The sequence below is a fragment of the Scomber japonicus genome, chromosome 23, assembly GCF_027409825.1.
Source record: "Scomber japonicus isolate fScoJap1 chromosome 23, fScoJap1.pri, whole genome shotgun sequence".
In the NCBI taxonomy this organism is placed as follows: domain Eukaryota; kingdom Metazoa; phylum Chordata; class Actinopteri; order Scombriformes; family Scombridae; genus Scomber; species Scomber japonicus.
The window spans coordinates 23,363,047-23,385,828 of NC_070600.1; the positions used below are offsets into that span (position 1 = coordinate 23,363,047).

The 22,782-nt window shown below is 41.1% G+C and overlaps 1 protein-coding gene across 1 annotated transcript; it reads left to right on the forward strand.

Moving 5' to 3' along the window:
* The first annotated feature begins 9 nt into the window (after positions 1-9).
* On the forward strand, positions 10-21,567 carry dyrk2 (dual-specificity tyrosine-(Y)-phosphorylation regulated kinase 2). Its single transcript, XM_053343989.1, has 7 exons — positions 10-70; positions 11,064-11,167; positions 17,007-17,349; positions 17,502-17,665; positions 19,963-20,352; positions 20,437-20,527; positions 20,889-21,567. The coding sequence occupies exons 1-7, from the start codon at positions 31-33 to the stop codon at positions 21,530-21,532; spliced, it is 1,776 nt and encodes a 591-aa protein (XP_053199964.1). The 5' UTR covers positions 10-30; the 3' UTR covers positions 21,533-21,567.
* Positions 21,568-22,782: the final 1,215 nt, after the last annotated feature.

Consider the following 22,782-nt stretch of genomic DNA (forward strand, 5'->3'; position numbering starts at 1 on the left):
GTCTGTGTCCAGAGGAGAGGAGCGGCCGCCATGTTAACCAAGAAGCCCGGAGCCTCGGTCCTCCCGACGGGTAAGCACAGCCTCTGTAGCCGGCCAGAGGGCGCCTGAGCCCGGCCAGTCTAGCGGAGAGACACCGCTGACTTTCAGCCTCCGTTAAATCCGGCGTAAATGATAAACATGAAAGCAGCAGCAGACGTCTTCTTCGCCTGTCTGTCAGGTTTATTTTTAGCAGTAAAGAAACTGCTTTCTCCCTCTGCTGCTGCTGTTTACTGCTAATTTATTTCTAATTTTACTGTTTTTAAAGCATGAAAAGCAACGCAGTAGATGTAAATGGCGACTTTTACTCATTTCTCTACGCATTTGGTGTGCGTGTGACTGTAGCTAGACGTGGTATTTGGTTGTGTTTTGTGTGTTTTTATGGTTGCTGGGTAATTTTTAGGCCTCCAACCTCGACAGACAGAAATAAAGCTTCAGTTCAGTTCAGTCAGAGGTCAGTTGCTTCCACTTTGGTATTTTAACATCGGTATAATGTCTTTTTTCTTGCTGTCAGCACTAAAATAGACTCATGGACTGTTAAAAAGGGTTATAATACATTAATATGCATGTTAAAGTGGTTGCTGTGGATTTGTGATAGCCTGCAACTATTGGGAGTGACTGTTTTGCAGTTTTTTAAATGGATAATGTCCCTTTAAATACCATTAAAGGACATTATTATTATTATTATTATGATTATTATCCTCTGCAAGTTTAGAATGCTAATATTGTTGTTCACTGAATTCTGTGATCAAATTCAAATGTAAATATTAATGTACAAGTGAAGTTGTGTTGGTTACAGACAGCTGACATTTAATTTAGTAAGTGATATATCGGGCATCTTTTGATTACAGAAGTAAAAATCGCATTTATTTGTAGTATTTTGTAGGACATTACGTGATTCTTATGGAGACGGGGAAGGGCAGTGGATCAAAAACATAACTCATTTGTGCTCTTGGTTTAGTAGTTAATACTTGAAGGAGATATATTTAAACAATGTTGGTTACGGAAATACAAATCGTAATCATTTTTCCTATTCCATGGGACGTTGCGTGATTCTTATGGAGACTGGGGAGGTGCAGTGGATTAAATAAAAACAATACTTTGTGATCCCAGTTTAGTGACGTATACTTGGAGGAGATATTTGCAGAACCCTGGTTACGGAAATAAAAATCGTAGTAAATTTTCCTATTACATCAGATTCACATGATTCTTACTGAGAGTTGCGTGTTTCTTACGATGTCCGGGAGGTGCAGTGGATCCAAAAAAATGACTTATTTGCGCTCTTGGTGTAGTAATTTATACTTTCGATTTAGTAATTAATGCTTGGGGGAGATATTTCACACATCTTTGGTTACGAAAGTAAAAATCGTAGTCATTTTTCCTATTACATGGGATGTAACATGGTTCTTATGGAGAGTTGCGCGATTCTTACGGAGTCCGGGAAGGACAGTGCGTCAAAAACACAAGTAATTTTTGCTGTTGGTTTAGTTATTTATAATCTTGGTTTGGTAATTCATACTCAGAGGAGATATTTCGTGCAACTTTGGTTACATTAGTAAAAATCGCATACATTTCTCCTATTATGTGGAATGTTACATGTTTACTACGGAGAGTTGCGTGTTTCATATGGAGTCCGAGAGGTGCAGTGGATTGAAAAATAACACATTTGTGATCCCGGATTAGTAATTTATAGATATTTGCACAACTTCGATTATCAAATAAAATGAAGACATTTTCCCTTTAACTGCAGTTACTGGTCCAAGCTGGATCCAAAGTAGACAGGAAGTGCTCCACAACCATGGATGTATTAAGAGTTTTCATGAACTGCAGGAGCATGAAAGTGTTGAAGACAAAAAAAAGTCCATAATCCCTTACAGTGTGTAAACATACAGGATTTCAGAGATAACAGTGTTGTCTTAAAAGTATATCTACATATCTATGTCCAAGATCAAAATAAAAAGCTGGCAGTTAAACTGATCACACTACAAATAAGTTGATGTTTTTCTCCGTGTTAGCTGTACCGTAGATCTAGTTACTATGAATTAAAGGTTTATTTTGTTTTATAAAAGTTTGTTTATTTTCAGTGATGTTAGCAGAGGTGGTCTTTGTTTTACGCAAGGTGGCTGACCAACATTGTAAAACACTACACTACTGGAGATCTCATTTATTCTTAAAATAGTCAATATAAGCAGGGCTACAGCTAACGATTATTCCCATTGTTGATTAATCTGCAGAGTCTTTCATGTCTGAGCATGTCTTGTTATGTCTGATATCCAGGTTAATCAGAAAAAAAGAAGCTAATCCAGCTAGAACCAGCAAATGTTTGGCATGTTTGCCTAGTGACTGAAACAATTAGTCGATTATCTAAATAGTTTATGATTAATTTGTTGGCCATCAATAATCGAATAATCAATGCAGCTGTAAATATGAGTCGATATGATTGTCAGATGTTCCAACTTTCAAATTGGTTTGGTCAGGCTAGTAGTAACATAGCCTGACGGATAATTTAATTACAAGAAGGTTAACTCAAAGCATCATCATCATGGCCACTACTAGCCCATTGCAAGAGCTTTGAATGTCAGTTTAAACACAGGCTACTATAACAGGCCAGGGATGGAAATGAACTTTTTTGTCCATCTGCCACTGTGACTAGTAAATTCTAAAATCTACCAGCCACTCAACATTTTTACCACCCACTTTTATATTTAGTGATAAAACTGTTGGATTTTTGAGTGTCTGATGCATGTTGACGACAAACTCCCACTCTCTGCTGTTCTCCATTTTCCAACATATAATTTGACCGGATCTAACTCTAGGGTTGTGGAAAGGGCACTGTTATGCCTTAACCAAAATATTGATCATTAAGATTAATTGGATCACATCTGACTGGAATGAACCCGCCAGCACACAAATTCACCCATGGGTGGTGGGTGCTAATTTCCAACAGGCCCTTCTAATGGCAGTAGGGCTACTTCCAGCCTACTGTTAGCCTGCTTAAGTATTAGCATGAGTGTAGCCTGGATACTGAATATCTTCACGAGTAGCTTTTTGGTGACAAGTCCATATTTGCACAACATTGTCAGCGCATAGACACAAATGTAGTTACATTAATGTAAACACAAGCAACTAGCCTGTTATGTAATGTCTATTTGAATGTTTATCATCAGCTCGTCGTGTTAGTTTTATGGATATTTATAAAGTGTATCCTAAGGGCCGATAACATCTTGTTTGTCATATTGTTTTGTAATAGCAGTATGCAGGAACCGCCGTACAACTCACGTCAGCTATTTCTATCTTTAATCCCTCTATTTACTCTATGTATTCATCATATTGACGGTTTTATAACCAGTTTGTCATTGGTTTGTATTTGGAGAGCAGTATTTTTTCAGTACAGTTTGTGCTGCTTCAGGCTGCCTTTTCAGTTGTGCTTCAGTTTGGATCCCAGTTTCATGCTATAAACCAGAAAGCATCTATTATCGGTGTGTAATATATAGTCAATGAAACTCTTGACTTTGGAACAATGCAGTCCAATTTCGAATTTCAAAACAAATAATGTTTTTCCACTGATGATTTATAAGTGGATGTTTTTGGGGTTTTGACCAACGTCCAACATTTTTGACTTTTGTCCAGCTGTGAGCAGTCTCTTTATATATATGTCCAGTATGACATTCACCACAAATTACAGTGATTTTTAAGGCCTCAATGTGCTTCAAAGGAACTGGTTTATATGATGTTTTGGTTCTCTTTGTAGTCTTGACGCAGTAAAACAGGGACAGTGCACATTTTTTGGACAGTTTCTTAATGCTGCATTTGGTTCCAATTCAAACCTTGCTCACTGTTTTTATTTCTTTTTCATTTTCTTTTCTTTTATCTCACATTATTGGAGTTGGTTTTATGTGGTTATATGATTTTATATTTGCTTTGTTTTTTGTGCAGCAGACTGTCTGTTTGAGAAATTTGCAAAAACTGTTGGATGCAACCTCTGACAACCTGCGATTGAAAAAGGCATTTCAGATGATGTTGGACAATTTGACAGGCACTCTGTGTGAGCCACACTGAGGCCTTTAAAATGAACCGGTATTGACCTTCTCATTATACTCAGTGTAGTTGTTCTTACAGTGTTAAGTCACTACAGTACAAAAATGTTGCTCGAATTAGTAGAGTATGCAGCTGGGATCCAAATAGACTCACCTACGATGACCCATGAGGGACAGAAGTAAAATGTCAGCCAGTAGAAAAGAAAAAAAGGGGGGCATTTCATCTTTGCATCTGTAATTTCCAGGTGACTTTCTGAACTTTTGTACAGCTGGGGTTTTTTGTTTTTTGTTTTGTTTTTTTCCCCCCACGGCACCTCTGTTCGTTTGCAACCCTCCCGGTCGTCACGCCGTTGCATGTGTACGGTCACGTTGCTGCAGATTTTCCCACTCGTCCTGTCGAGCAGCATGCCTAGCGTGCTCGCCGGCGCTCTGGCATTTCCAGCGCGGTGTCGAGTTCACATTCAGCACGCCGCTGTTCCACTCTGTTAGTATGCATCTATCAGGCTCGCAACGTGGAACACTGTATGTGCTCACAGTTATAGATCCCTGTTACATTATCAGTATGTACTGGAGAGTTAGAGCACAGTATTGTCACATACTGTAGAGCTGAAGGCTGAGAAGCCAGCAACACACTCCACAGACAACTTCAATTAGAGCCCAGTGGGGCTGATGTCACCGGTATTTTACCATATTAACAGTACAGTCATGTGGTATTGGCTGGTAATTATAGCTGCAATGATTAGACGATCAGCAGAAGATTAATCAGCAACTATTTTAAACATGGAATAATTGTTTTTTCAGTCACAAAATGCCAAAATCCTCTAATTCCAGCTTCTTAAATGTGAATGTTTTCTGGTTTCTTTAGTTTTCTATGACAGTAAACTGAATGTCTTTGGGTTGTGGACTGTCTGTTAGGACAAAACAACATTTTAGGGCTCAAAGTTGGACTTCCATTTTATGAACCAAACAACTAATCAGTTGACAAAGGAATGGAGAATGAAAGTAATAGTTAGTTGTAGGTGTGCTGGTATTCACTTTTCTTATAAAAACAATAATTTCCTTTTTTAAATCTGCCAATTAAAAGTAATTTAAAAAACACTTATTGCCACAGTTGACTGTACTTCACGTTCCTCTTGCATATTTGCTAAGATATACACTGACACTGATCAATATCTTTTTGAAAAGGCATTATTTTACGGTAATATGAATTTGAATGGAGTTTGTTTTCTGTTGGGTGTGTTTGATGTGCTCTATTATATACTTAAATAAGTGAAAATGATCCAAATCATTTCAGCACTAATCTGCAGGAGAAGATATAAGTGCATTGATAAAACTGCAACAGCATGTATTATGATATTGATTATTTGTCCCAGCCTCGACTCATTAGCAGGATCGAAGCGAAGATGCAGACTCATCAGTGTTGTTTGCATGTGCTGCTGTTAGTTTTAGTTTTGTACGAGTTTAACAGCACGTTGCAATGTGGATCTGTGCAGTTGTTAAATGTGGTTTGTGTCTCCGAGTCGTCCTCATTAGCAGGATTACTGTGAGCGTTAAGATTAGAGGCGGAGAGCTGCAGCGGAGACCATCTGTCTGCCTGAACCTGCCGCACCGACACAGGAAGCTGCTGAGAGCCGGACAACAGCGCACAGGCTTTGTCTCCTTGCAGGGGTTTCATATCAGTTTATTCTTCCGGTGGATAACTGGACAGTTGTTGACATGTTTCCAGCAGCTGCAATAATCAGAAAAATGTGCCAGTAATCTCCAAAACATGAGGCCTGGGTCCCATTCATGTGCAGCTCTGGTCAAGCTAGCGCTGCCTACAGGCAAGAAAAGTAACAGCAGATGTAGATGTGCTGATGTGCATTGTCTATAAGCAAAGAAAGTATTCTCCTGATGGTGTTAGGAGGCAGAAGAAGTGTATTTTGTGCATTTTAGCAGTTTAGTTAGTACAATGCCAAACACACAGATGTTATTACACAGGTTTTTGTCAGTTCTTCAATTAATTGTCTATTAAATATCAGAAAATGGGGAAAAATGTCATTACAATTTCCTGAAAACTGAAGATGATGTTTTGAGGTTGCTTATTTTGTCCAACCAACAGAATAAAAGCCAAAAATCTTCCCTGCTATGTATGTCAAAGAAAGAAAAGAAACAATTAAGAAGCTGAAAAATGTTTCTGTTATATTTATGGCTTTCTATTGGATTAGTTGTTTCAGTTCTATATCTGCACGGCTGGACTTTGGAAGTTTTTATTGTCTTTACATATTCTCTTGCGGCAGATCACTCAACGGTTACAGCAGTCAGATAAAGACAGCAGCAGCATGTTCTGTGGTGAGCTGCGTTGTATAATGGCAGAGACTCTGGATGAGCTGCTTTCACTGTTTACTGATTCAGTCACTCTGATAGTAAAGTAAAGATGACGTATGCAACTCAGAGAGAGAGAAGCAGATGCAGTAACCTTTTATTTATTTAGGGAAGTTTGGCTGAGAGGAAGCCTCTTCTGCAGGAACGCCCTGGTCACATTAAGACTGTTCAGACTCTTTCACCTCTGGAAGCCTCCCAGTAAAACCACAGTGTGACCTGCTGCCACTGAGCAGCTCTACTGGAGCAGTCGGGGTTAAGGGTCTTGCTCAAGGGCACCTCAGTGGTAGTAATGAGGGCAGGAAGGCCACCACTGCCCCCATTAATTACAATCTGTCAGTTATTTTCTTGATTAATTAGTTGGCTGTTTTGGTCTATAAAAATGTCTGAGCTGCTACAGTTAGTTGATTTAGTTAATGACCAATTATTTTGACAATCAATTTAGCATTTTGAGTCATTTTTTTAAAGGAATAAATGTGCAAATTCTCTGTTTCCAGCTTTCCAGATTTGAGTGAATGAGCAAATATTTTATGGTTTTCTATGACAGTAAACTAAATATCTTCTACATCTTTGGGTAAGGACTGCTGTGGATATTTGAGGTTGCATCTTGAGCATTTTCCAACATTTTAAAGACTAATCAACAACTAATCAATGAATCCAGAAAACAAACAATTGATACATTAATAAATAATGGAGATAATTGTTAGAGCCTTACCCACAACTCAAGGTGCAACCTCAAATGTCCCAACAAACAGTCGACAAGCCAAATGTATTCATTTTACTGTCACAGAGGACTAAAGTGATTAATCAATTATCAAAACAGTTCATTCTAATGTAATAGATTGATCTGGTCTACAGCTTTCTGGCTTCAGCTTGTGACTCTCTGATCCATTCATGACCTGTAATGTGAGGAAGTTTTTCTCCCAGCTACAACACCAGTTTGGTTTTCTGGATTAAAGGGACTCTCGCCAGTTTTCATTCTGCTGTTTTTCTTACGGGGACTAACAGGAAACCACATAAATCAGAAAAGGCGAAGTCGGTAACTGCTGTTGTAAGATAGCTGGTTTCCTATGACTTCTGACCTTTGGCCTGTCTTGTTGTCATGTTGCCATTTTTAAAGAGGTGAAGCTGCAGAGAGACGAGGAATGAACAGGTATAGAAAGGTAGGCGGTGTATCAGGGATTATCAGGCTTAATAAAACCTTTATCCTCCTTAGACTGAATGAACCTGTGGAACAACAAGCCTGCAGACCGGCTCCAGGTCACTGTAGTCAGTCTGGACCAGCCTTATGGCGCTTTTCCACTATACAGTTCTAGCACTACTCGACTCAACTCGTTCTTTTTGCATTTCCATCAGGGATAGTAGCTGGTACCTGCTGCTTTTTTTAGTACCTGCTCTGGCGAGGTTCCAAGCGAGCTGAGCCGATACTAAAATGTGACGTCAACAGACTGCCGGCCACTGATTGGTCAGAGAGTCATGAATGTGAGGTCCGACACAAGAATCAAACCCGCCATTTTTAAATACCGGCAACAGCGCTACAGCGATTTGTTCTCTTGCTTTGTGCGTGACAAAAAGTACAAAGTTCACCATGGCCTTAATGTCCTCCATTGTTTATGTGTTTGTGTCGCTTATAAAACAAAGTCACGGCAGTTTCATGCAGCCATGCTATGACGACCCCGTCCACGTTGATGAGGTACTGTGAAGTAATGGAAAGCAATGTAACTGGTACCAAAACCGAGTCGAGTCGAGTAGAGCTAGAACTGTATAATGGAAAAGCCCAATTATGGCACTTTTCTACTACACAGTTCCAGCACTACTCAACTCGGTTCCAGGAACGACCTTTTCCATTACAAAAAGGTACCTACTCATCGTGGGCGGGGTCGTCATAGCACGGCTCCGCGAAACTGCTGTGACTTCGTTTTATATGCGACACAAACACATAAACAATGGAGGACATGGAGGACATGGAGGCAGTGGTGTACTTGCTGCTGTATGTGGCTTTCTGTCACACACAAAGCAACTAAATTGAGCCATATGGGTGTAACGCTGTTGCCGGTATTTAAAAATGCCGAGTTTGATTCTTGTGTGGGACGGCTCATGACTCTTCCAGCGACAACTCTTTTGACCAATCGGTGGCCGGCAGTCTGTTGACGTCACATTTAGTATCGGCTTGGCTCGCTTGGAACCTCAGCAGAGCAGGTACTAAAAAAGTACTAGGTACCAGATACTATCTCTAGTGGAAACGCAAAAAAACCCGAGTCAAGTTGTGCTAGAACTGTATAATGGGAAAGCCCCATTAGTCTGGTTCAAGACTGTTTAAGGCTGTTCAGGTCAAATTTTCCCTCAGACATCAGGTCACGGTGCACATGTTTTCTTCAAAAAATGACTCCAAGCAATTATTCGATTATCAAAATGGTTGACAACAAAATAGTTTATAGTTGACAACTTATTGATGAATCGCTGCAACTCTAATATCATTGCACCGCTACTAACAAGAAGACATGAAATGATTGTTCTAGAGATTTGCTACATTTAAAAAGTAGATGTTGTTTTGTTTGTTTGTTTTGGCCCAACATGTGAAACCAACTCAGACTGAACCCAACAGTTTCACCAAAAAATCATCTTTTTTTGTTGTTGATTTTGTTGCAATCAGTGCCTGAGTAAACAGAAAAGCCTGTTTCCGATTATATAATATCCTGATAATGACAGTATTCTGACTTGCTGATGAACAGACGTTTTACCATTATGCACAACAACAATGAGCCTGACTAAAAGCGAAAGTAACATCGCTGCCGGCTCCATGGCGGAGGAAGTTCCAAAAATAGTGTGGTTTCAGTAGCGTGGAAGTGGTTTGGTAATAAGAGATCAGATAATAAACCGCAGTCGTGTTAGTGCGACAACACCGTAGCAACAACACAACCATCGTACTCCACCGCCTCGCGCTAAAGCAGACGGTTGAGTACGAAACTACTCTGAAATATCGTGATATTATTTTCAGGCCCCATCGCCCATCTGTAGTCAAGTCAACTATTAAAGTTTACTGTCTGTCATGGTAAATGGACTGTACTTATATAGCGCCTTTCTAGTCTTTACGACCACTCAAAGTGCTTTACATTATATGTCATTCACCCATTCACACACATTCATACACTGATGGCAGTCCTACAATGCAGGGTGCCAACCTGCACATCATTCATACAGCGTCGGCGCACCATTGGTGTGTCTTTGCCCTTAGGACACATCGACATGTGGACTGGAGGAGCCGGGAATCGAAACGCCAATCTCCCAATTGGAGGACGACCGCTCTACCTCCTGAGCAGCTAAAACAAAAAAGATTGGCAAAGTTTCTACTCAAATGTGATCTGTCTGATAAATCGAGCCCATCATATTCATACGTGTTTGCCAGAGTGTGTTTAATAAACACTTCAGATACTAACTAATCATTGTCGTCATCTGCTGTAGAGCCACGTGATGGTAGTTGTGTTTTAAAAATGTGGAGCATTTCAAGGCTTCAAGCCGTATAGATACATGATAGAGAAGGAAATAACATACTCAGGTCCTGCTTATGTAAAATATATAAGTGAAGATGTGATAAAATGAAGAACATCTATAATAAAATATTAATTGTGGGATTGTTAGCAGAAAGTAGTGTACATGTCATGGACCCTACTTTTTTTTTTAGCTCATTGTGGAATATTTTAGGACTCTATACAGCTGATATCTACCTTTTTTATTTGAGTCGCACCTTTTATACAAGAAAGTGTTCTACAATGAAAGAAATTACACACACAAAGTGCCTTACATTAAAAGGAGCATAATGCAATGTTAAAAAAGAACAAAGGAAAAAGAGACATTAATTAGGGCTGGGCAATATATTCAAATTACATCGATATCTTGATTTGTCATCAGTTTTCTGTTCTTGGTTTTAAATGCTGCATTATAGTAAAATATGTAATTTTCTGAACTTACCAGACTGTTCTAGGCTGTTCTGTCTATTTATCAAAGATTTCATAGTGTAAATATTTAGTGAAAGCATTGACAGTCATCTCTATAGTATTGTTGTAATATTGATATCGAGGTATTTGGCCTAAAAGTTTCAAAAAGTATCTTAAAAATAGAGTAATACAGCATTCAGACAGTCATTTCTAAACTCATCTAATCATAAACTGATTGAACCGAAGTGTTGAAGGTTCCACTTTTCTGCTATCTGAGAGATTCACAAGCATGTTCCTAATATGTGGGTTACATAAGACGCTGTTTTTGGTGGCGGCGGCGGTGGTCGTGTCATGTTATATTTGGTATGTTAAAGAGAGGCATCGATACACGTTGTACTTTGAAAGGTCTATATTCTGCTGTCAGTAGTGTAGAGTTCAGACCTGGCAGCGTTTTTTTCTTAACAAGTAGCTCCGATGTTAACCGCTACTAAAACTTACAATATCCTCTGTTTACATTTCTATTCCTGCTCTCGTTCAATAAACAAGATACAGCTCATAAACTGGAGGTGTTGGAAAGAGTATTTTTCAGGAGTTTCCTCCCCCGTGTTCAATGCGTCTCTGAAATGAAACGGATATTGATTTTCTTCTTTTGACTGAGAATTAAAGCTAAATCTCTTTTTTCTGTCTCTCTCAGGCAAAGTGGGCGAGCCGGTCTACTCTCCTGGTCACAGCGGCTCTCAGACGACATCACCCATCGCTCTACCTCCGCTACGCAACATCAACCACAACCCCCTGACGGTACGAGCACACACACACACACACACACACACACACACACACACACACACACACACACACACACACACACACACACACACACACACACACACACATCTATTTTTACACTTTGCTTTAATTTATATACAACACAGTCAGTGCCGAGTTTACTAAATTCATCATATTGTGACAGTTGAAGGTTTAATAGTGCTCTAACTCTAACCATTGAAGAAAGTACTGACCACTGCACAGATGGAACAGATCGTATTAGAGCAGCTACGATCAATGTTTTTATTACAATAATGTACTGTTTCACCATTCCTTCCTTCACTCCTGAATCCTGCAGGTTTTAGTTTGCAGCTCCTCTCGAGCTTTAAGGAGCTTTATAGTTGAGTTTCAGCTCATTGTTTAGCTGTACGGCTGCAACTTTTACTGTTTTGGTTCACTCTCAGGGCTCTAATAGTGTTGTTTTCTACTGTACACTTGGTGGAGAACAAAAACAGAGCAAAAAGAGAGAATATTCGACTTTACATTGAGCAGATGGACAGAAACATGACTCCTAATGAATGATAATGTTGCTCATATTATTTCTACTTTCTTCCAAATGGCCGGTTTTACGGAGCGTTATAGTTGAGTTTCAGCTCATTGTTTTACTTTCCAGCTCTCAGCTCTATCATAGCGTCGTTTTCAGAGAAAAAGCTGTAATAAGCTTCTTTTCACTTCCTGCTCAGCACCGAACAAACACAGTTATCTGTAGACTAGCTGGTGAACATAGTGGAGCATTTAGATATTCCCCTCAGGAGCTGGTGGAGAACAAAAACAGAGCTAAAAGAGGGAGAATATTGGACTTATATTCAGCAGGTGGACAGAAACATGATGATCTAATGAATGATAATGTTGATAACAAGCTCAACACATCAACTTAAAAGCAGATATGTTAGAGGTGTTTCCACTGGTTTCTGATTAAAACCAGTATCAAATTATTACCAAACATTAATTGGCAAGAGATTCCTGATCTAAATTCGATAACTTTTGCAACTTAAGTTACAGTCAGGCAAAGTTCTTTATTTAATTCTGATCTGATTGATAAGTTTGTTTAATGGGAAATAACATATTTGGTGACAAACTCAGATAGTGTATTATTAAGCTTTAGCTATGACTGACTGGGTCCATCGGTGCATCAAACTGCTTCTCAAATACACAATATTTTAATTATTACTCAAACGTTACATTTTAAACTTTTGTGTCTGCTGAAATACGGTGTATATTTGTTTTTTGCATCATTTTCACGTGATTTGTTCACCTTGTAGAGTCTGAATAAAGACAACATGCACTTTAACAAAATCAACTTATATATTAAATATTGAAATATGAACTGAATTAGACTTAAGCTCGCTTGTCTTTTTTATTTTGTGGGTCAAGTATCAGCTGATAAGCATCAGTAAACTTAATCAGTTTCCCCCTGAGCCACATGTGTTAACTTTGTGCCATTTTATTTACCATAATAGGAAAATTGTGTTTGTTTGAATCTACTGATGACGCTCAACGCTTAATTTAATTCACTCTTACCATTGCTGGAGCAGCCCGACTATGTTTTGACCCATTGGTGAATCAGTTTAGCTAACCATCATGTGTTTGGATATAAAACATCAACACCGTATCAGAACCACACTGACAGTAGTAAGCCGCCGTTTGACCCGTGAGATACCGTTAGCGCGTTAGCCGACAGTTAGCTCTGTGAAGCAATAAACATGAGCAGCAGTTCTCAGGAACGGTCAGCTGTAGCCACGCAGCTAATAATAGCTCACTGCTCCAGGATGCTTTAAACAGCTGATTGGTTTATAGGCTGGCTTGAAGGACACACACACACACACACACACACACACACACACACACACAGAAGACTAATGGTATAAAAGGAACTGACACCATCCTCTGAGTGGTATCATTACTTTTTATTATATCACTACTACTGTTAGCATTAGCAGGGTTTGATATAGCATATTATAGTAGATGCTTTAGTGACTCATGATGTTAACTTCCAGAGAAAAGGATTAGATGATCAATATTTACTGACTCCAGAATATCAGCAGCATTAACAGCAGCGGTGTTGTTAATAATTAATAATGCCAGTTGGACTCAGTGCTACTTGAAAAACCACTTTCAATGTGTTTTCAATGTCACGACTTGGTTTTCTTCAGACTTGGTTTTCTTCAGGCTCCTCTGAATCTTTACTACAAAGTGAACATAGAGTATTATTGATGAATTGATGTCACCTTCTGATCAGAGTCAAACAGGTGAAGGTTTTAATCACCCGTCTGTTTGTTCATGTCACGTTCAACTAAGGCTGCTCAATTAATCGAAATTTGATCGTGATTACGATTTAGGGGCCAAACGATCTCAAAACTAATAAAATCGAGGGGAAACTATTTTTAATAATAATAATGAGACAGCGCTCAATAGCAAAGGTTTTATTTTGAAAAGCTTTGACAGGAGATGAAACACACGGTGAAATGTTTTAACTGTAAATAAAAGTGTAGAGTTTCCAGCCTGCGTCAGACGATGCTGAGTTTACTGACTAATTATTAAAAACCAGGATGTGATGTGGAAAGATGGAAGGAAGGAAAGATGGAAGGAAGGAAGAAAGAAAGGGTGCAAGGACAGATGGAAGGAAGGGAGAAAGGAAAAGAAGAAGGAAGGAAGGAAGTGGGCCGCATTGGACCCCTTAACGGGCCGGTTCTGGCCCACGGGCCACACGTTTGAGTCCCTTGCACTAGAGCTACGTATGGAGTAGTGACAGCAACACTGCCCCCCCCCCATGGTTTCCGGTGGTACTGCTCCGTTTGGTCCGTATCTGTACGCTTTATGGAAACGTGCAGAAATACGGACGAAATGAACGCAGAGCACGAACAGAAGGCTCCGTCTGTATCCGTATTTAACGTTGAGTATAAATGGGCCTTAATGGTGATTATTAGTAGAACTGGGTATTACAATAAGATTACGATACCAGCTCCAATCCAAGTACCATTAAAGTGATATCGACGCCAATTGAAACTCGATACCCATCATGTGAATAGAAGCATTAAAATGTATAAAATACCACCACAGACTGTGTCATTAGATCTGAGAAGGCTTGCATTGATTGGCTGTGAGCAAGTCAATACAAATGGTCATATTTTCGAGCCCTGAGTGCAAAAAGGATTGATTGTAGGTATCGTTTGACGGGAGACGTTTCAATACTACTTGGTATTGATTTATTTCAGTTGATACCTTTTTAAAAAAGGTATCGGGTTTTGGCAGCATCATGGAAAAACAAAAACACATATTTTAGTTGTTTGTGTGTGTGTGTGTGTGTGTGTGTGTGTGTCTATCTTTGTGAGGACTGGTGTGAGTTTTAGATCTTAGTATTGAGGATTTGTGATGGACCGTTAACGTGCTGTTTGACGGTTCAGACCTGGTTTTAGGGGTCAGAGGTGGATTTGGGTTTGGGTTAGAGCTGGATGATATATTGATAATATATCGATATCGTGATATGAGACTAGATATCATCTTAGAGTGTGGATATTGTAATATCTCGATATGTTTCCTGGTTTTAAATGCTGCATTACAGTAAAGGATGTAATGATCTGAACTTACCAGATTGTTCTGTTATTTATCTTTTACTCACTTTATCATTATATCCACATTACTGATGATTATTTATCAAAAATGTCTCAAGCATCAAGAGCCATCTCTATAATATTGTTTCGATATCGAGGTATTTGATTTTGTCCATATCGCCCAGCTCTAGTTTGGGTTCAGTCAGAGTTCAGGACTGAGGTTGAGATGTTTAGTTTAGTGATGGTTGAGGTTGTGTTGGGGGAGCTGGGGATTGCATCATGTCAGTGAGGGTCCTCAGAAGTATAGAAGTACAAACGTGTGTGTGTGTGTGTCAAGGTGTTGTCAGGTAAGGGAGGAGTCAGCAGAGCCAAACAGTTTAATCTGAGATGACACACACACACACACACACACACACACACACACACACACACAGAGTCAAGCTATAATGAGTGTGTGTTTGTGTTATTGTTTCACCTCTTGATTCACTTCCTCATCGTTACACCACAGGCCCCATAGTCGCTAGTCGGCTTATACAAACACACACACACACACACACACACACACACCGGTGATGTCGACAAAATCAAATGTCACAATACTTTTGACAAAATACCTCAGTATCGATGTTGCGACAGAGTTGACATCGCAAAATATTTACACAATGAGATTTTGGAGAGGCAAATAGTAGAACGGCAAGAACAGTGTGGTGAGTTCAGGTCTATCGTAATATCAATATAACTCACTCACATCATTATTATTGTTATTAGGTCTTTGAACTGAGCCGTGTGTGTGTGTGCACTGAAACCAAATGCACCTCTGAATATCTGAAAGGACCCAGGTGTGCTGGTCACCACGGCAACAGGGAGTGACTCACAGAGCGAGAGACAAAGAGACAGAATGAGAGAACGAGAGTGTGTCTGTTTATTTGTCTAAAGTACAAACACTAATTTGTGAGCAGGAAGTAAGACACTCTCTCTCTCTCTCTCTCTCTCTCTCTCTCTCTCTCTCTCTCTCTCTCTCTCTCTTCTCTCTCACTCTCTCTCTCTCTCTCTCTCTCTCTCTCTCTCTCTCTCTCTCTCTCTCTCTCTCTCTCTCTCTCTCTCTCTCTCTCTCTCTCTCTCTCTCTCTCTCTCTCTCTCTCTCTCTCTCTCTCTCTCTCGCTCTCTCTCATATATTCAAGGAAGTGTTTTTGTTTTTATGCCAACAGATGAATATCTTTTAATAAAGTTCATGTGAGTTGTTTATCTTCTGGGTTTGGTTTTCAGACGCAGCTCGTAACCTCAGCTTGACTCTCACATCTCAGATGTTTGGCCTTTGGGCTGCAGCTGACAATTATTTTAATTATAAGTTAATCGGTTTGTTTATTTTACTCAGTGAGGCACTTAATCATTTTGTCTATAATAACTCTAAAACTAAAACACAGTCTCCTGCACAGTCAGCACTTATGAATAAACATCTCCTACTCTTATTTTTTGTCTATAGTTAGTCTGAAAATGCATTTTAATCTATCAAAAATCAAAATCACCATTAATTGAACTTTTAACCTGGATTACGATTAATGAAGGATTATCTCCACCCTTGATGAACAATGATGTATTTTCACAGTTTCTGTAGTTTAGTATTTTCCACTGCTGCCCTCACACATGAGGATCTTTAGGGAGTGAAAATAAACATGTTTTCCTTATTTCCTTCCTTCCTTCCTTCCTTCCTACCTTCCTTCTTTCCTCCCTTCTTCCCTTCCTCTTTTCCTTTCTCCCTCCTCCCTTCCTTTCCTTCCTTCTTTCCCTTTCCTCCCTTCTTTGCCTCCCTCCCTCCCTTCTTTCTTCCTTTCCTTCCTCCCTTCCTTCCTTCCTCCCTTCCTTCCCTCCTCCCTCCCTCCCTTCTTTCCTTTCCTCGCTTCCCTCCCTCCTTCCTTCCTTCCTTCCTTTCTTCCCTCCCTCCCTCCCTCCTTCCTTCCTTCCTCCCTTCTTTCCTTTCCTCCCCACAGGAGGGTTAAGGTGTGATGCTGTGGTTTAATGTCTAGTTTACTTGATTAGAACTATGTAAAGATCATGGTTTGGGTTAAAATCATCACTGGAGAAGTTTTCAAATTCCTTAAAGATATGCAACCTTTGCTGTCATGGCAACAGTGAACACCACCATTAACTGACATGAGCAAGATTAAGTCGATTAGAGTTTCTAAATGTCGTTTTTAATTAATTGCCCAGTGAATGTTATCTGTAGCTTCTCTGTTCTGACATCTCGGTGTGTTTCTCTTCAGGGAGGCTCTAAAGCCGCCATGTCGGACTCTGTCCAGCTGTCGTCGCAGTCGCAGGTCCACGTCACCCAGCTATACGAGGAGAACACCAACAAGCGTCCGGTCCTGACCTCCCAACCCAACGGCCTGGCTCCGCTAAGCTCCACCCGGCCGGGCCTGCCCCTGCCGGACCGCCAGACCTCGGCCTCGGAGCCTTCCCATCACCTCCGCCAGGGCAGCGCCGCCTCCACCAAGTCTGCGGACACCAAGCCAAAGCCCACCGCCCTGACGCCGGACCAGTCCATGAAGCAGTTCATGGCCAAAATGTCGTCGTTCGAACACCACGAGGTTTTCAACTATCCTGAAGGTGAGCGGGTTTCAAGTTCATCAAAAATTTGCTGCTTTCCTACAATTGTCTGTAGTCATTGAGGTAAAATCCATAAAGCAGATTTTAATGATTTCTATTGAGAGTGATTGATAATCCATTAATCTTATCGTCTTTCTTCATCCTCCCTTTAGTGTATTTTGTTGGTCCGAATGCCAAGAAGAGGTCAGGAGTCATGGGCGGAGCCAACAACAGCGGCTACGACGACGATCAGGGATCCTACATCCACGTCCCACATGACCATATCGCCTACCGCTACGAAGTCCTGAAAGTCATCGGCAAGGGCAGCTTTGGACAGGTGCAACTATTTTAATACACTAGTTAATACTGCTGCTGATTTATCAATAATAATAATAATAATAAGGGCAAGTTGGTTTGTAATGAGCTGTATTGGTATATAAAATTGTTGATTGGCGGGGAGGCTGTGGCTCAGGAGGTAGAGCGGTCGTCCTCCAATTGGAAGATTGGCTCCTCCAGTCCACATGTCCACTTAACTCCAAATTGCTCCAGTTGCTGTGCCAACGGTGTATGAATGAGAATGAATGGTTAAATGATGAGTAGCCCCTGCCATCAGTGTATGAATGCATGTGAAAGGGTGAATGACATGTAATGTAAAGCTCTTTGAGTGGTCGTAAAGACTAGAAAGGCGCTATATAAGTACAGTCATTTACCATTTGATTGGACCACATTAAATACATTGAAAGGTTGGTCTTTGGTTTGGATTTGAAAATTTGGCAGCTTCACCATCTTTAGTTTAGACTTAGGAGATCTGATAAGGTATCTAGGAGGTAAATCCTGCAGTGGTTTTATGAACGAGCGATGGCGTTTTAAAGCTGATGAGGTAGCTAGTGTATAATCTGAGAGCTGGAGTTGCATGCTGAGGGTTTTGGTCCTTGTTGCAACCCTTCCAGCCTGCACGAGTTAAAAGCATCTTCAAGTTTCTCTCTATGTTGCCTTGACATCAAATTATCTGATCCTTGTGACACTCTTAAAGTGATTGAAGTCTGATTTTGTAACTGATTTGTTGTGACCGCTGAGGTCTGGATCAAGGACAATACCAACATTTATAGCTTGATTTTTACTTTTTAAAAGAACTGCCACCGCTGATACTGCCGTCTTTATTTTGGTTTCATAATCGTTAACGGACGTCAGCCCACCTACAGACAAAAAAGAACCTTTTTTTTTAATTTAATGTGTCTTTCTGTCCATTGTAACATTTTGTGACAGGTGATATTTCCTCCATTTTGTGCAGCTGTGCAGTGAAGGCGTCAGGAATTTATTTTTAGAGTGTTTTTTTTTTCAGCAAAACAAGTTAAATGAGCCCTCAGAAACTCCTGCAGGTTAAACTGAACGAGCTAGAAGATAAAACAGACTAAACAAACTTAAAGAAACTCTCTCACGCTGCAGAATTAGACTACTAACAACCCATAATGTGACATGTGACTCTCATCTTAAACTAAATGTTCTCTGCTATAGGACATTTACATCTCAAGACTGTCTGACAGGTTTTTTTTTTTAAATCCTGTTGACAGGGTGCACACAAGGTGATAAATGTTTTAACTCACCAGGTAGTTGAAGGGAATCTGCAGTCTTGCCTCCTCCTCTTGCTCCTTTCCTTTTTGTCATGATACACGATCGAGCATCTCACACTACAGGACTGTGCTATTTTTTTCAAGCAGCTGTGGCTCAGGAGGTAGAGCGCTCGTCCTCCAATTGGAAGATTGGCAGTTCGATTCCCGGCTCCTCCAGTCCACATGTCGATGTGTCCTTGGGCAAGACCCCCCCCCCCCCCAAATTGCTCCCAGGAGAATAAATGGTTAAATTCCCCCCTGATGAGCAGGTTGGCATCCTGCCATCAGTGTATGAATGTGAATGTAATGTAAAGCTTTGAGTGGTTGCAAAGACTAGAAAGGCACGATATAAGTACAGTCCATTTACCATTATAAAGTGACTGGAAAATGAGTTGGGGGTTTTGTCTGGGACTGCAAAACTCCTTTATGAACATGTAGCAGTCTCATTGTCGAAGACTAGATTAGTCCCACTTTTCAAATGTAATCTAGAGAATAAAATATGGGCCAACATGATATGATATGATAAAGTTCTTCTGTGTTTCTTGACTCCACATCAGACGCTTCCTCAGCTCGTCGTAGTAGTGTTGTAGTACTCGAGATCGGTCTTGGTCTCAATACCATTTTTTGGGGTTCTTGGTCTCGGACTGGGCGAACTCTGGTTTTTTTAACGAGACCAGTCAAGACCACCGCTGATGGGCTTTTTGTCTATGCCTGACTGATAAGAGCGAAAAAGGAGCCACTCAAAAACAGCTAATAACTTCAAATTGTGCTGTTCTGAAAACAACAGAGCAAATATTGTTTTTGTTGTTGCATATATTTAAAAAAGAAACTTAAATAAAAAGAAAACTCACATTTTGATGTTTTGTTATGATTTTCCTTTGATATATATGGTTTTGGTCTTGTCTTGGTCTCGGTACTCTCTGGTCTCGGTAATGTCTCGGTCTCGGTTGGTGCAGTCTTGACTACAATCTGTGTCTAATAGATGAAATATTAATCAGAGAATTGTCTGTCTCTCTCCCTGCAGGTGGTGAAGGCCTTCGACCACAGATCGCAGACCCACGTGGCTCTGAAGATGGTCCGCAACGAGAAGCGATTCCACCGGCAGGCGGCGGAGGAGATCCGCATCCTGGAGCACCTGAGGAAACAGGACAAAGACTCGAGCATGAACGTCATCCACATGCTGGAGAACTTCACCTTCCGAAACCACATCTGCATGACGTTCGAGCTGCTCAGCATGAACCTGTACGAGCTCATCAAGAAGAACAAGTTCCAGGGCTTCAGCCTCCCGCTGGTCAGGAAGTTCGCCCACTCCATCCTGCAGTGTCTGGACTCGCTGCACAAGAACCGCATCATCCACTGCGACCTCAAGCCCGAGAACATTTTACTGAAGCAGCAGGGACGCAGCGGTATCAAGGTGAAGCGGCATCTCAGTGTGTGCTGATAAAAAGAAAAGAGGCGTGTTACTTCATGTATAAAACGTCTTGCTTTCTGTCTCCAGGTCATAGACTTTGGTTCCAGCTGTTATGAACATCAGAGAGTTTACACCTACATCCAGTCCAGGTTCTACAGAGCGCCAGAAGTCATTCTAGGTAAGAAACTGAAGGAACATGAAGGATAACTAAAGTTTGGTTTGGTGTTCAGCTCATATCAGCGAACTTGTAGACTTAATACTTCTATATGATAGACTTCAAACTTTTGAAATCTTTCCTGTTGGTGAGTTGAAGGAAGTATCAGAAGCACAGATTTAAGGGTCCATTGCCAAACTTCAACTGTTTTAATGTAAAAACAACCACATTCATTGTTTGTCCATTGGCTTCAGACTATTAATCCATTAATCAATGAGTCAATGGTTTAAGATTACTTGGCAACAGTTTTGGACTTTGCTGTGATATTACTTGTGTTCATGATTTTTCTGGATGTTGACTGGTTGGCCTCTGCTCTCTCCTCCAGGCTCACGGTATGGGATGCCTATCGACATGTGGTCTCTGGGCTGCATCCTGGCCGAGCTCCTGACCGGCTACCCGCTGTTGCCGGGCGAAGATGAAGCAGATCAGCTGGCCTGCATCATCGAGCTGCTTGGCATGCCCAGTCAGAAGCTCCTCGACGCCTCCAAGCGAGCAAAGAACTTTGTGTCGTCCAAAGGTTACCCGCGGTACTGCACTGTTACGACGCTGCCCGACGGCACCACCGTGCTGAACGGCGGCCGGTCGCGGCGGGGGAAGGTACGCGGCCCGCCGGGCAGCAAGGACTGGAGCGCAGCGCTGAAAGGCTGCGACGACCCGCTGTTCCTGGATTTCCTAAAACAGTGTCTGGAGTGGGACCCGGCGCTCAGAATGACGCCCAGCCAAGCGCTGCGCCACTCGTGGCTGAGGAGGCGACTCCCGAAACCACCGGCAGGAACCACCACGGGGGAGAAGACCTCCTCGTCCAAACGGGGAACCACAGACGGCGGCATCACTTCCATCTCCAAACTAACCGCCACCTCTGCAACCACAACGTCCTCCTCCTCCAAAACCAGGACTAACTTGGCAGCGATTACCGACGCCAACGGAAACATCCAGCCTAGGACGGTTCTGCCAAAGCTGGTCAGCTGAGAGTGAATGCACCCCCGCTCGCTGTGGTGGGAAATGAAACGAGCAACCGTGAGCAAACCAGCTGGACCTGAATAAAACTGGTGTGTCCAGTTTTGAAGAGCGTTTTGTTTTGGGGTTGTTGTTTTTTTTTTAAGCTGGTTTTCACAGCGCTGGGGTGCGTTCAGGACAAATGCAGCCATGGAAACGTGGCGTCGGGTAGTATAATGTGCAGAACGGCCAGGCTGGGATATGTTCATGTAGGTGAGCTGAAGGAAAACTGATGATGATGATGATGATTATTAACTGTTGTGTATTCAGACTCCTCAAAAAACCTCAGTCCGGTCTGAAAACAGCAGCAGTAGTTTTATAATGTGAGCAGCGAGAAGCGACCACATTAACACTTAAACAGACTGTTGAGCTGCTCAGACAATCAAAAAAAACACACTGCACCGCTCTGTAGCTGCAAAACACACATCTTAAATCAGAAATACATGGTGCTGACAGAGGGAACAAGGCTGGGGGTTTGTTTGGTTTTTTTAATGTTTTAAAACACATAATTTATATAAATGAGCTAAAAGTTGATTGATTAGACACCAAAAAATCATTTTCACACATGAACTACAGACAATCCGGAAAATCAGATCCAGGTATTTTCCGGAGTCGCCCCCTTTTTCACACATGTAGCACGCAGCTTTGGGCTTAATCTGACATTACACAGACTTTGTACTGAGGTAGCTGGAAGGTTAAAGTCCGTTTTAATGTTCGGATCAAAGCTCCTCCGAGTGATTTCCAGGTTGCGGTGCGTGTGTGTGTGTGTGAAAGGGGGTTTTTAGTATTACAAGGTTATATCTACATTAGAGAATAAGTCGGATATATCTTTATAATTCTAAAAGTTGATGATTTTCATATTACAGCAAAGATTAGCCTGCTAGTCTTTGTCAGTTTGGGGAACGTTGGTGGTCACTTGTCATTATTTTTTGACCCCAAATTGAAAAAAGAAAACACTAAAAAAAGAAAAAACCAAATCCAGCTTCCCCTTACTGAAGCATCTACCTGTTAGCTCTGTGCCTGAGCTTTGGCTAACTGTTAACTAGCTAATTAGCACTGGTTAGTTGTTACACAGCTATCTGTTTGTACGTAGCTGTCGTGTTGCTACCTGTTTACCTTTTAACTGGCTAGCAGTTAGCCTAGCAAACTTTTAAATAATAAGTCAGCTAGCTATAGCTGGCTCACTGATTTTTGCCTTTTTTGGCAGTCTGGTGGCTAGCCTT